At 48.0% G+C, this 14,135-nt stretch overlaps 1 protein-coding gene across 3 annotated transcripts in view; it reads left to right on the top strand.

Moving 5' to 3' along the window:
• Window positions 1-14,135, top strand: part of PLS3 (plastin 3) — a 53,746-nt gene that overhangs the window by 22,351 nt on the left and 17,260 nt on the right. For all 3 annotated transcript variants that reach the window (XM_082323401.1, XM_082323402.1, XM_082323403.1), the window contains exon 2: window positions 8,946-9,032. In XM_082323401.1, coding sequence (XP_082179527.1) covers window positions 8,966-9,032 — 67 coding nt within the window. In that variant the 5' untranslated portion in view covers window positions 8,946-8,965. The remainder of the gene's footprint in view (window positions 1-8,945; window positions 9,033-14,135) is intronic.

The following is a 14,135-nucleotide window of genomic DNA, read 5'->3' as shown; positions in this document are numbered from 1 at the left end:
GATTCCCCCGCCTGGGCGGGAGGGAAGTTTAACAGATTGAGTAATGCTTCTTGCTTTATCATGGCATATTGAGTATCAGTCACTTTACCTGCCAAGCAAAGGCGCTACCTGAGAGCAGAGGCTGGAGGTGCTGGGGGGATGGAGATGGGTCTGGGCTGCGTGGCCTCTACTCCCTTCAGCCTTTGAAGGGCTTTCTCCGGCTGCTGGGGGCAGTTCCTCGTAAGGAACTGGGCTCCTTTTGGGCTGAATATTGGGAAATCGAGAGACACATGCTGAAAGCATGTTGAGGGTAACCTGCAGGCCTCAGCAAGCAGGTCCCAATTGCTTCGGGGGAAGGAAATTAGCACTGATTCAGCCTTGCGATCCTCATCCCTCCTCACTTACGCAGGCAGGGAACCCGTTGGCTTTCCCACCATCGCTCTGAGGGTCCTGTCGTAAAATGAGGGATGCCTTTTCCCAACTTTTGCGATGGGTGGTAAGAGGTGGGTCCTCTCTTGAAGTCATTTATTGTTAAGGTACAGAATAAGCAGAAGGAAGTGTTTAATGCTGTTCTTTATTTGGGGGACTACGCAAGAGTAAGAATTACGATCAGTGTAAGAGTTTCCTGAGAGGGTAGCATGATTTTTCTGTGCCTGAGCCAGGAATTTAAATTAAGCCTTCTGAGTCTCAGTCCATTAGCTGACATCTGACCCCCACCTCCCCTCTCTTTTACCTACTTGCAGTTAGGTTTAAATTATCTCTGAATGTTATTTGCTTTTGCAAGTTCCGGGCAGGGTAAGTGTTCAGCTCTTCCTTTCCTGAGAGGTCTTGAAGGGATCACTTGTTTCATGTTGTACTAATTAGTTAATGGAGAATATTGCTGTTCTGTTTCCAATGATTTGAACAAACTATTGAAATTCAAAAGTGAGTTAAACCAATCTAGCAGGTTATGATCTCAAATGTGCTCTAATCCTGGAGTAGTTGCTCTGCTAAAACCAGGTGTGCCAAAATGCAACATTTAGGAGAAGTACTTGGCAAAGAGGCTTTTAAGGACTGATTCATTGGTGCCTCGAGCAGTATTTTATCTGGTTTCTACTGTGCCCTGCAGATTATAAGTACTCTGTAGTTACATGTAATAGAGTTGGAGCAGCGAGGCGGCCGGTACGCCGTAGCTGTGAGTCTGCAGCGTGATGGGTGTGTGCGAGTGTAGCTGCAAGGTCTAGCAGGCAGCTGCTCTCCTCCTTGAAAGTCAGCACTGCCCCTGCTTTGACCGTCCATCCAATCCACTTGGCCCTGGTCTTCCACATCAGGAGCCTTCGGGGAAGATTGTAGGTCTGCAGAAAGCTTTCTGTGCTGCTCCCTTCCATTTGAGTCCCAAACCATTTTTACGTTTCTGTTGGTTCAGCCTCCTTGTAGTAAATGCTGGGTCATGAGAGTAAACAAGCATCCATCTACTCTGCTCCAGGATTGCATGTCACCCCTGTCATGCATGTCATCAGAGGCTGCTCTGGCTCATAGTCCTTCAGTGCTGGATGGGGATATGTTGGGGGCGACTGCACTGAGGACTGGGAAAGCTTTTTTTTCCCCTCGCATGTGCAGCTGGAGGCATTTGTGTTACTCTGACTTCTGCTCCCTTCCAGCCTTTGGGCAATTGGATATCACGTGGCCGAGCATCCTCAGCTGCTTGCTGTGTTGCTGTTTTCTGTATCTGCGAGATGGAGAGATTTGTGTACTCAGATCCCTACAAATTTCTGTGTCATATCCCCGGCGTTCAGTATTCTGGATGCTGCCCTGAAGGACATGGCTTTCCTGGGCTTTTAGCAAGGGGCTGATTCCTATTCCATGCTGTGAGTGGGTTTGATGCTGATTTGGGGTTTTCTGTAGGTACTGGCTACAGCTCAGTTCTGGGTCAGGATGCTGAACATGCTGACCGCTATCCAGACCTGGCTGCACCCCAAAAAGCCTCCTTGGGTGTGCAGGGGAGTCAGAGGCATGTGAATTGTCTGATGGGTCAGCAATTGTTTTTAATAAGGATTTAAGATGATTGAAGCTAGTGAATCTGGTTCTGCCTTGAGGCAGAGAAAACACTTTGACCAGCATGCAAAAAGTGAAGGATCATGCTGTCCAGGCTGTGCATGGATTTTGGGGCAGCGGTTGAAGTCTAAGCAGAAGGCATAGGAAAACTGGTTTGCTGCGGTTGTTCCCATACCGTTGGAGTGACTCTGCCTCTGTGCAGCCCAGATCCCTGCTGGGCATCTACCCAAACGTTGCTCAGAAAAATCTCTGACATCGTTCTACCCAGGTCTAGCTAGGAGAAACTGGGTTTTTAACCTGGACCTGCTGGAGGAAAGTGCATGTCCAGAGGTGGATGCCCTATAGAGACATGCCTCCAAATCTGGAGAGAGCCACTGGCAAGCCAAGTGCAGTGACTAACTCCAGCATATGCCTCTGCTCCTGATGGATTTGACAGATTTTTCCCCCGCAGCGGCAGCGAGCTGTGTAACAATGGGAGCAAAGTCTCACAGTCTGCTCCCAGGTGAAAATAAGCATAGCAGGGAGCCTGTCTCTCCGAACATGACAGTTTCAGGCATTTGAAAGAATATAAAGCAAAACCCACTAATGGGACTTTTGCTGATGTAGAGATGCTTCAAAAACACCATCTGGAGGTAAATCTCTCTATGGGATTGGGAAGAAGTGAGCCGTAAGGTGCCTATGCAGTGAGAATCTGCGGTCCTGTGTCCTTTCCCTGCGATGCAGCAAGTGGCTGTATAAGAGCTGGCGGGCTACGCAACCAGCATGGACGAGTCAAAGTGTGTGCTCTGTGCTGGATGTACTGTATGTAACGTAGCTTGAGGAAGCTGGAGAATTGGGAGGTGGGAGGTGGTCAATTCAAACAGCAAGAGAAGCTTAAAGAAATTCAGTATTAAAATTGAATTTTTGTGTAGTTGGTCCTTGGCCTGTTGAGGTGAGTTGTTTGGTGCTGTGCATGGATGAGGACAGCTGGATTAATAATGAAATAAAGCTGGGTTTGGGTGATTGCTTTGCAGGCGTTACAGCCCAGTGCTGTGCAACAGTTAAAGCATTGCAGACCTTGAGAGCAGAGCTGTACCTTCATCGGTGTTGAGCCTGATGTGCGTGGGGCTGGGAAAGCTTGGTTGAAGGGAAGAACCACAGATGAGAGACTCAGCTACTCGGCCAAGTCTGGCACTGCAAAGAAATACCTGCTCAGAGCCTCGTGTGCCCCTTTCGTCCCGAGGCAGGGGAAACAGCTACCTGCGTCGACAGGAATGGCTCCGTGTTTTGCGTGCAAGAGTACTGCATTCATGCAATGAGTAGCAGCAAAGTCATTTCTGGGGGACAGTGGTTTGTAGCAGTGTCACGCTGTTGGCAAGGTGTTAGACACCGCAGCGGTGCAGCCTCTGCGGATGGGGTAGCATCCTCCTAAGCACTGCTCTTATCAGGATGACACCTACCACCCTGTGGTAAGACGAAAGCGTGGTGAAGGTCTAGTTTCAGCCTGTGCCTCTGACTGGCGACTGTCTGGAAGGTAATTGCCAAATAAAAGTTTATGTGCTTCCAGCAGCCTGGTGTTTGTTAATAACCACATGTAATGAGTGGGTGCTGTCTTGGAGGAATTTGGTGAACAAAACATTGTTTGAAACGTACAAACTGATTATGAGCAGGAGAGGATGGAGTGCATGCTAGGTTTTCATTTACAGGCCATCAATCCCTAAACTTCCCTGCCTCCCCCCAAAGCAGTTGTAAGTATTTATCTTGGAGGACTCATCAAACCAAGTCTGTGCACCACAAGCTTTCACTTCCTCCTGTTGCTGTCAAGTTTGAAGATGTTGTCTGGAAAACCCCAAAGGCTTTGCTTGGACTGGACCAGAAAAAGGAGCCAGCAGAGCTGCTGGGTGTGACCGATGATGGACTGTGGCGGGGGTACGTGTGCCCTCTCCTGCAAGCATTTCCAAATGCAGCATGAGCCTAGGGCTGGCCGGTGCCTGTGGAGAAGGGTTCCTGCAGGGTCAGGAGATCTTGCAGCATCCTCTACAGTAACCCAATCACCTGGGAAGGGATGCAAAGAACACTCAGGCTTTCAGCCCTCACCAGTGACTTGCTCCCCTCACTACTTTGCCCTGAGCAGAGCTCGCACAGCCATGCCAGGATGGGCACGGTGGTGCTGGCCCTGTGGAGGGGGTCTGTGCAGCAATGGGGGAGAGGCCTTTGCAGCAGAGGGCTAGAAAGGACTTTGTGGTTACCAAGATTCACACAACATGCAAAAGGAGCTGGGGGGGGAATGGGGCAAAGGAAGCAGGGGAGTGCGGACGGCCGCTCCGTTCTCTGATGAGGCTCTTGGCAGGGCCCAGCCCTACCTACAAAACAGGGAGGAAGAGGAGGATGGGGTGAGCCACAGGAAGCCTGGAGGCCGGATCATTGTACGTCAGCTGAATCACCAGGATTCCCTCCAAATTAGCTCCAATTTAGCGAGGCGGCTGCGTCAGTGCCGTGTGCTGCAGCCCTGGGGGCTCTGGCACTTGCCGTGGGTTGCGGGTTGACCAAGTGCCTGGTTGTCCAGCTCGTTATTCCTAAACCAAGACTGATATTGTGCTGCGTTAGTGGTCGGAGACATGTGGGTTTTGAAGTATTTTTAATTAGCTAATGCTGACTGACTTGCCTTCTAATGTCTGGAGTCTTTGTCATGAAAATGCAAAACCACAGGTTCCTCTGAAAAGGGGAATACGTACAGGGTGAGCCACTGCTCCAGACTAGGCCTAGCTTGCTCTTTTTCTTTTAATCGGATGGAAAAAGGACGTATTTAATAGCTTTTTGTTGACACTTTAACGTGTCTCTGCGTTTGCCTGTTTGAGTAAACAAATTGATGCTGTTAATCAGTCAGTTGTAGAGATATTAAAACAGGGCGCGTCTGGGAGGGATGGAGAAGCTCGGTTTTCAAACTAACATGGAGCTGCTAAGAAAGCAAATTCTTCCATTTGGATCAGCAGCAAATTCCAGCTCTGTTTCTGTTGGAAGTGTTCAAGTGGCTGTCGGGAAATATTTGGTTGCCATGTGCTTTCAAAATTGAATTAATCCTCCAGCTTTCAAGGAGATGTGCAAATGCCTGAATTCTCCTTTCCCCGCCTGGGGAAGAGTCTTGGGGACTTGTTCTCTGGGCTTGAGTGTTTTTAAGTTGCTGTCTGAGCAGTTAATCCACCCAAACGTCCCGGTTAGCTTCTGGCACTTGTGCTGGACATGCTGAGCACTGCAGCAGAGGCATCCCTGCGGTGACAGTCGCCACTGCAATGGCGTGTCTCCAGGTGGCTTACAGCTGTTAAAACACACGGGCTGGGGCAGCTTTATTTGACCTGCCCGTATTGCAGTTCTGTCTGGAAAGCAAATAAACTAACCCTGATTCAGTGACTGCAGTGTGTTTAGAAGCTATAAAACTTGTTTGCACAGCAACTTTATATAGCCCTTCTCTGGGAAGGGAGTTGATATTCGAAAACCTGGGATGCACTTAAAGCAGCTCTGATCTGCAGCACAAAGTGAGGTCTTCAGAGGACAGAAATGGGCTGCACTGTCTGATAGCCACTGTCTTCTGTGAAGCTGCTTTTGTGCATCCGTGTGTTATGGAGCTGCCTTTGCTTTTCTTCTGTGGGGTGAGGGACGAAGGCAGGAGCAAAAGGGATCTGGAGCAGGAATTGCTTCCTTATACACCGTTCATGTGTGCATTGACCGATGGACCATCTGTCACCAGGGTGTAAAATGGGTGTGGGATCACTAGCTCACTTCTGTCTCCTCTTTTCCCCTCGTTCTCCCTTCCTCTCTCTAAAATGGGTCTTTAAATGTGAGTTTGTCCCTGGCTGTCATTGCATGCCCTGGCAGAGACTTTGCTCGTGGTAGAAGCGAATGTGCCGTGGTGAGGCGTGAGCAGCGTGGTGCTGGGTCCCCACAGGGCTTCGAGTCAGGCAGCTGATGTGTGATCCTTCTGCCAGTGTGATAAAAGGGCTTTTTATGTCTGTAAAGACAAAGCCTCTTGTTGAAAAATGCAACTGAATGAAAAACACGATTCTGAATGCCCTAGACTCAGCTACTAAAAACAAACAAATCAACCCACCCAACAAAAAGCTGAAAAGTTCCCCTGCCCCGCAGCCCAGTCTGCCAGTGTTGGTGTGATACTGCTCCATTGCAAAAAAAATCTGTAAAATTGCTTTGGGAGCTTAGTAGTCCCTGTCAACTTGTAACTTTGTGGCCCACTAACCTTTTCATATACTGTTTTATTATATCATAACGTACTTTCCCCTTCTCAAACAGCTCTAACAAGGTCAGGTGTCTCCTGTTTCTCTGTTGGTTCAAATTCTCCCTCTCCTCTCAATCAGAGAAACTGAGAAGGAAGAAGTGATATGAAAACTGAGAGGTAAACCTGTTTTATGGACTTACTGACTGAGCTGAACAGCATAGGGGCTGGAAGGGAAATTTTTTTTAAGTGAAGACCCTCACAAACAGCTGCAGGGCATATCCAGAGCATGATATTTCCCTGATAAAGTCAAACAAAGCAGCTTTTTTAAAAGCTCTCGGCTTATGGTGGTGTTTGCTGCTTGTTTTGGTGTTAAAGGTGTTAGAGATAGTCAGCAGCAAATTAAATTCCAGTGAAGTGGTTAGATAATGATACTTTTGGAAATCCCTTTTTAAGGGAAATCCTCATGGTTTGAAAATGAATTGGTGCAAATGAGGATTAGGAAGAAGGCGGTTGGAAAGAGGGTTGGCTAAGTTTTTGGTCTCATAGCTCAGCCTCTCCTCCCTGGCAGCTCATGCCACCTGCCTGCCTGCGTAGCCAAAACTGTCTCCATTCGCGAAAGTGTTTCCCGAGTGTTTCTGCCAGTTGTGAAATCCACCTCCCGTAGCATGCACCAAGCTTGCGCAGAGCTGATTTTCTTGCTGAGCAACTCCTTTACCCCTGGAAATAACAGCCAGGTTTTGACGGCACTGAGGCTCAGGCTGCGGGGGCACCCGTGGGAGCGCTGCAGGGAAGGGGCTCCTTCAGGAACAGGGGGAGGTCCCAGACTGGCAGACTGGGCATCCAGCAAGACAGGCAGTGCTGCACACAGCATTCCTGCATCTTGCAAGGACCTCCATGGTAGCATCTCCTTGGTCAACTAGCCTAACTTGTAATCTGTGAAACAGTACAAAAAATTTACTGTGGTGCTTTTTTTTTTCCCCCTGTCAGTCTGATGCAGCTTTGCTGCAGCTCCTCCCGCTGCCCCATTCTTGCAGTACGAGCCCAACGATGAAGGTGGCTGTCTTGTGTTTAGTGGCTTTTACTGACTGTTAAACATCTTGTCGTGTCCGCTGGCAGCTCTGCAGATGCTGGGAGGTGGGGTCCGATGTGTTTTCCTTCATGTCTCTGCAGTGATGCAACTTCTTGTTGACTTTCTCTGCTGCTAGCACCTGTCTGAGCTGCTTTCCCAGGCTGCCACACCTGCCCATCGCTCTCATCTCTAACAACTTCGTTCTTTCCAGACTGAGTGAAGTGTTACAGAAAATGAATATTTACGGCTACAGGCAAACTTGTGTTCTTGAGCTAACAAGTGCTTGTAAAGGCAGCTGAGAGCCTCAGACAAAAGAGGCTTGCTAATCAGAGCACAGGCATTTATGAAACTGAGCCTCTTGTTGCTTGAGCAGCGAGCTAGCCTGTTCAGGATCCTGTCTTCTGACAGTCTGTAAACCTGAATTCACCCCTCATCCTTTTGCTTACAGAGAAGGAGGCAGCTGTGTCTGTTCCCATAGGCAGAGGAGGAACCTTTTAGTTCTCAGCTTGCAGTGACTCTAGCTAATGAAGTGGGAGCTGGAAAATCTTAGGATGCAAACCTCATTTGAAGTTGCACTGAGCCTGCCCAGATCCCCATTTTTAAAGACCCTGAGCTAGAGCTAGCATGCGTGCTAGGATGTACTTATCAGTGCCTACCTTTTTGGTCATGCACAGGGATGGCCCTGTTCACGTTGTTCCATCAGTCGCTGATCTCTCTTGGTCATATTGGCCAAAGTGCCAACAGGGCATCTGATGTTGCCGTCATGAATGTTGTGGGAAGGGAACGTGGGCAGGTCACTGGCCTTTTCCCATCCTTATGGTGATACCTCCTGTCCAGGCTGGCTGGGTGGCACCTAATCAGTGCTTGGAAAGGAGAATTATAGCAGATGGGTGTAGGAACTGTATGCTTTGTCCTCTCTGGTTCTTAAACACCAAGCAGATCTGATCAAAGTGGAGTTTCTGCGTACTCAGGGTTTGAGCGTGGCTGATGCCTGCTGTTCTGCACTTGCTTGCGGTGTTCCTGCCGAGCCTCGCTCAGGAGGGTGGAGGGGTCAGTGGCAGTGCAAACAGCCTCTTGCTTACATGGTTTATTCAGAGACTGACTCTGGGGAAATAGGCAGGTGTTTTATTCAAACAGTTTTCTTGTAGGAAAGGTGCCTATTTCCGTTTTGCAAACAGTATACTACTTTGTGCAAAAAGACCTTTTTCAAGTACTATTTAGAATCTTTATTATTTGGGTTTGGTAGCTGTGTGCTCTCGGGGGACAGACAGGCAGGCAGAGCGTTCAGTATCTCTTGCATTAATATTTTAACTCTGGATTCCGATTTTATTCAAAATTGTCGAAAATCCCTGCCGATGTGAGCTTTCCTGACCTACAGAACACACTGGTAGCAGGTGCCTTAATGTGTGCAGAACAGCATTGCCCGTAAAATAAATACACAAAGCTAAATATTAACAAGGCTAATGGGATATTTGACTTGTTAAAGAGTGGATTTCCCATCTTCTGAGTTTTACATATCTGTTTTCTTAGTGGAAAGATAAACGTTGCTTCAAGAACTGTAGTGACCTTGGTACCGATTGTTGCTATACTGCTGTTCAAAACTGCATGCATTTGAATGCAGCCTGGTTTCACACAGTGTCCTTTTTCTCTCTTTAGATACTCCCTAAATTCATGAGATGGCCAACACCACGCAAATCTCCAAAGATGAGCTGGAGGAACTCAAGGAGGCCTTTGCCAAAGTTGGTAAGTCACAGTGCGGAGGGCATCTTTCTCCTGTTTGCTGTACCTTTGAAATGGGTTTATCCCACCCCTATGAGCAGCGGTGCCAGCAGGACGTGGGCAATCTGCTGCTCTCGTGATCTTCTCCATGCCAAGGAGTCCCTTGGCAGCCTTTCTGCTTCTAGCTTGTCACTTCTAGCCAAGGAGCACAAAGGAAGGGACATGGGCAGTCTGGCTGTTGGTGAGCACTGGCAGGCAGCCTTACCCTGCTGCTCCAGGGTGGGCTTTGTTGGCTCCTGATGGCAGAAGAAATATCCAAACAGGTATTGTGTTACTTTGGCCCTGGCAGCACTTAAGGGCTTGAACAGTGCTTGGTTCTGATGACGTTGGTTTTGGCAGATTGGCTGAGCCGTGCAGATGGTAAATGTAGGTGCCATGTTTCTGGTTTGTGCAGGTGCATTGAGGCACCGCATTTGGTGAGCTTGTAGGCAAAACCTAATTAGCGTTTGTTTACCTGGCCATTATGGAGCAACTTGCAGTGATAAATAAAACGCTTTGCGGCTGCACAGCATGTGCATTGCCCTCTGGTGGCTCTGTTTCTTCTCTGGTTCTCGCCTCCCTAGCAGCCTGCGGTGCTCGAGGGGTTGCACAGCCCAAACTGCTCCGCTTGCCTTCCAGCCTTCCCCTGCGCTGGCATTGCAGAAGCCTCTGGCAGGCTGCTTCGGGAAGCTGAAATGGGCAAAAAACTGACATAATGGAGAAAATAGTTTTCTGCTGGTTTAGTTTCCTGATACGGCTTACTGGAGGATCAGAGAAATGCCAGGGAGGGGCCGGATGGGAGCTGGACCGCAGCAGTGTGGGCTGAGGTCAGCGTGCGCAGCTGGGGCACCACACCCGGGGCTGGCACTGGCTGGGAATGAGTTGCACAAGTGATTAGAGCCAGTGTTTCGTTTTCCTAACTGGACATCGGCATCTGTTGAACACTGGTTATAAATACAAATTGGTAGTTGTCTCACATCTGTATTGGGTAAACTGCCCTCTAGAGCAGGGTGGCTCTTAAAAATCTCACTTGCTCTAAATTTGCAGTCGGCAGAGAGAAATATGAATTTCGAAGACAAGATTGTCATGGAGCAGTGTTCCCTGGTGGGACTTGAAGCAAGCTGCATTTTAGGCAGTTCCCTCTCCTGTCTCTCTCTTCCCGAGACTTTTCCAGCAGGTGGAAGTGAGCTGCCGCAGAGGGAGACGAGTGACCATCGTGGTTCTCGCTGCCTAACGTGCCTCTGAGGGCAAACCTTAATAAGGCTGGGATGCAGGCAGCCCATTCTGTCCTTGGATAAACTTAAAATTAACCTGGCTGGAATGTGGCTTTTTGTCATAAGTGTGGGGGGAAATTATTGAGATTAGTTTGGCTGGCTGCCTTTGCACTGGAAACATGGAGAAACCCAAGTCAAATCCTGGTTTGTTTTAGGAAACCAGCTCACCCTGCTCAGGAGGTGGGTCCCTGTTTGGTTTTAAATTATACAAGCACTGTCAAAACCTAGGTATTATTGAGAAATGTGATAATTAGCCGGGGCATACCCACAAGTAAGATGGGATCTGCTAGTCCTTTTCAGCTGCCTTCTGTTTTGTGTGCTTTAGGCATGGTACAGCCCGCAAGCCTGTCAGGAGTGTCTTTAATGCTAGCATTCCTTTTATTCTTGCCTAAAGGAGCCATATTTGCCCTGGGATATAGAACTGGTTGCTAATAGGGTGACTTTCCCTGGGAACTTCTAATGCCATCTCTAGTGAATGTGAAGAAAAGTTGGACTAAGGCTGCTATTTAAAATAAAGCCTTTTTTTTGTCTCCTGGCTACCTGGAAGACTTGGAACACAGCTGAGAAGCATGGTAATAGTGATGCTCAGCTGGTTGGCTTCTAGGATGTCTTAAAGGAGATGTGGGGAGGAGGAAGCATCTCACGGGGTGGTTTCTGCTCACCAAGACGTGCCTTGCTCCAGTGCACAGCTGCATGGGCTTCCCGGAGACCTGCTTTAACTCTAGCATGGGGCAAGTTGCTGCTCTGGATGTGTAGGTTGATGAGACTTTAAAGGTGTGTGTTTGACCAGCTTTTCTGTATGCACCTGGACTGGATCGAGACATCTGGTGATGCTGGAAGGCAGTGAGGTGTGTTACTATGTACTCTGTCACCACTTGCCTTCCATGCCACTTGAAGGTGTCCCCTCTCTCCCATGCTGACAGCCAGCAAAAGGCAAGGGTCCCCTAGACTACCTGTTGCCTACTAGAAGCAGTCCACAGGTGAGAAACCATGGTTTAAGGTTAGCACTGAAGTCAGCTACAGCTCAGAGAAGCAGCTCCCAGCATCCTACAACCAGATATTTGTACTGGATGTGATCCAAGTGGTAAACAGCAGTGGGAAAAAGGCATTTTAACATCTGAAAAAAGTAATTAAGTGGGGCATAAGAACAGTCTAGGCTTTGTACGATCCGCAGGTTAGTGGGAGAAGAGCAGGTTGCTCTAAATCTCAGCTGATCTCCGAATTTGTTCTGTAGAACAGGTGTGTGCATGTATGTACTTGGCCAAACAGTGGCACTTCAGAGGGGAGGCATGGCAGAACAAAATCTGCAAACTGGCTCTGTTTATTTGTCTTCCTACTCCCTGCCTGTGATAGCAGAGATAAGCATCTTTTCTGGAAACATGAAGTACGTAAAAATCGTAACCCAGCTGAACACTTTGTTCGCTGCTGTAAGGTGGTAAAACAATGCTCTGAAATGTTAGCTTAAGGCAAATAGGGATCCCTGATCCTGCTAGAGTGTGTCCTGCTGAGCATATAGCCTTAAAAGGAAACGTGTGGGTTACTTTCCCCTCCTGCATCCTGTTATTTAAGCTATTTTAAGTACTTGTCTGGAGGAAGCTGAGCCAGAGCTTGAAGCAGCTTTTGGGTTCTGTTTATTGCGGCTTTGCTGCGCCACCTGCATATGGGCAGAAGGTGGTGCCGTACATCACTGCAGTGACCTTTCCCAGGTTTAGTACGCTGGCATGCATGCATCTTTCAGTAGAAATAGGAAACTTCAGATGTGCTGTAGTTTCCTTTCCATCAGGCCGGTTATAATGAATCCAGGCTGTAGCTTGTCTGTTAAAACAATTTTGCTTTCTTCCATTAGTAATTCTGGGCCATACGCCGAAGGATTTCATTTGGGATAGCTTCTATTTTGACAGCCTCTTCAGCTGTTGAATACCATTTCAGATTTTGTTAGAGAGGGATTTTAGACCACCTTCCGTCTAAAGTCTGGCCCTGTGGCAGGACATCCAGCAAGGCAGCATATGGTGGGCCTGCAGTAATGCTGGAAATAAGTACAGAACTTGCTGGTACTGCAAAGGTGACTACTTTTTATTTTAATGTCGCTACTTTGTACATTTGACTGCAATGCCAGAGGGGGAACAGAGACAGCGGGAGGGGGAGCAGCTGCCCTGTGGGATACGGGTCTCAGGCCTATTTGTCATGTTTACAGGGCTAAAGGCTTTTTGACATGTTAAGAGAAGAATGGGTCCATATTCCACCACATAGTCAATCACTAGCTAAGGTTACTCGACTCTGCTACCAAGCCAAAACCACGGGCTAGCATATCCACCAGGCTTTAACACTTAAATCTGCCTTTCTGTGGCCAAGAAGCTAAAACTTGAAATGAGAGCATCTTTACTGCAAAACCAGTAACTTGGTGTGGGGTCTTGCAGTTGAACCAACAGACTTGTCTTGCTCGTAAATCCCACTCCCACAGTGTCTGGGACATAGACGCCCTTTTAATTTATGAAGTAAATCAGTGACTAATTTTTTTCCCAGCATACTATGGAAGAGTAACTCTTACAGGTGGGTGTTTGGGATGTTGTTAAGAGTTGGAAGAACTTAGGCCCTGAGACCCAAGGGTTTTGAGTGAGTTAAGGTGTATTACTCAGCAGTGTGTATCCTGCATGCTTGATTATGTGCTGTCTCCTGGGCCCAATGCAGGTGCTGAGAGCCTCTGGTGTGCAGCCCCTCCTGATGGGCAGCATCTTTCCTGGTGCCATGCTCCTGAGTCGCATGTGCTCACATGTGAGCGTGTGTTTCAGACGGCCCTTCGTGCTGCAGAGATGCTAATTTTTTTATTTTTTTTTTTTAGTGAGCAGAGGTAAATCTTCTTTGAACTAGGCACACCCAGAGGACTGGGAAGATGCTGCTTTGCAGGGGTGAACGAAACCCTCAAAATGGGCAGGTGTTGACCCAGACTGCAGTAAATTCCTGGTATCTGCCCTGCAGCCAGGTTTGATGCTTTCGTGCTGAGATTGAGGTCTGCTGAGCAAGTGTGGATGGACCAGGCAATGGCCTGGGCTAACTCCCCAGTTGCATTTCAATCAGTGTTTTTAAGTTATGGTTTCTGTTCTGCAAGCGAACCAATATAAATGCAAGGCTGGGGATTAATTCCTTGAAATCGGTTGTATCCTTAAAAGACTTGCAGGGCTTCATATGTAGAACTGAGCTCTAAACAGGTTTAAGCATCCTTTTACCCATGCATCTCTCCAATGTATTAGAGATGGGGGGCTTTGGAGCTTGGTTCCCTGGTGTCTCACCCAACAGGCTTCTGCCTTGTGAAATACTGCATGTTGTGTTTTTCCCTTTCACTTCTGAATAGGCTCAGACATGGCACATGCAAGCCTGGTTCAGAAGCACTTCTGAAAGCTTAAGCTAGACATGTCAAGAGGAAAATCTTTACCGAAGCTGACTCAAAATCACACCTGTGATCCTGTCAAGGATACAGTATGTATTTTGAAGTCTTATTTTTCTCTGGCCTTTGCCTACTAACATTTGGGTAGATGTAAAACTTAAGTTTTTTAGGTGGTGCATTGGTTGGAAGAAGGGATGAACAGGTGCTTCAGGATTTACCTGCTTCATTTGGCAGCATGGCAAAGGATTGTGGTCAGTTCAGTCAGGCATGGGCTAAAGCAATGGGTGCTGGTTGTAGGCATGCTGAGGGTGAAAGAAAAGTTTTGTTTTGGGTCCGTAGGCCCTGGAGATAAGCAAATCCCTTGTCTGATTTTCTTCACTGGCTGTGAGGCAGGGAAAAGATGCATATTGTGGAGTTAGATTTAGTAATAAG

Source organism: Platalea leucorodia (assembly GCF_965183815.1).
Source record: "Platalea leucorodia genome assembly, chromosome: 10".
Lineage (NCBI taxonomy): Eukaryota > Metazoa > Chordata > Aves > Pelecaniformes > Threskiornithidae > Platalea > Platalea leucorodia.
The sequence above is the reverse complement of the archived record's forward strand: the minus strand, read 5'-3'. Positions and strand labels throughout refer to the sequence as shown.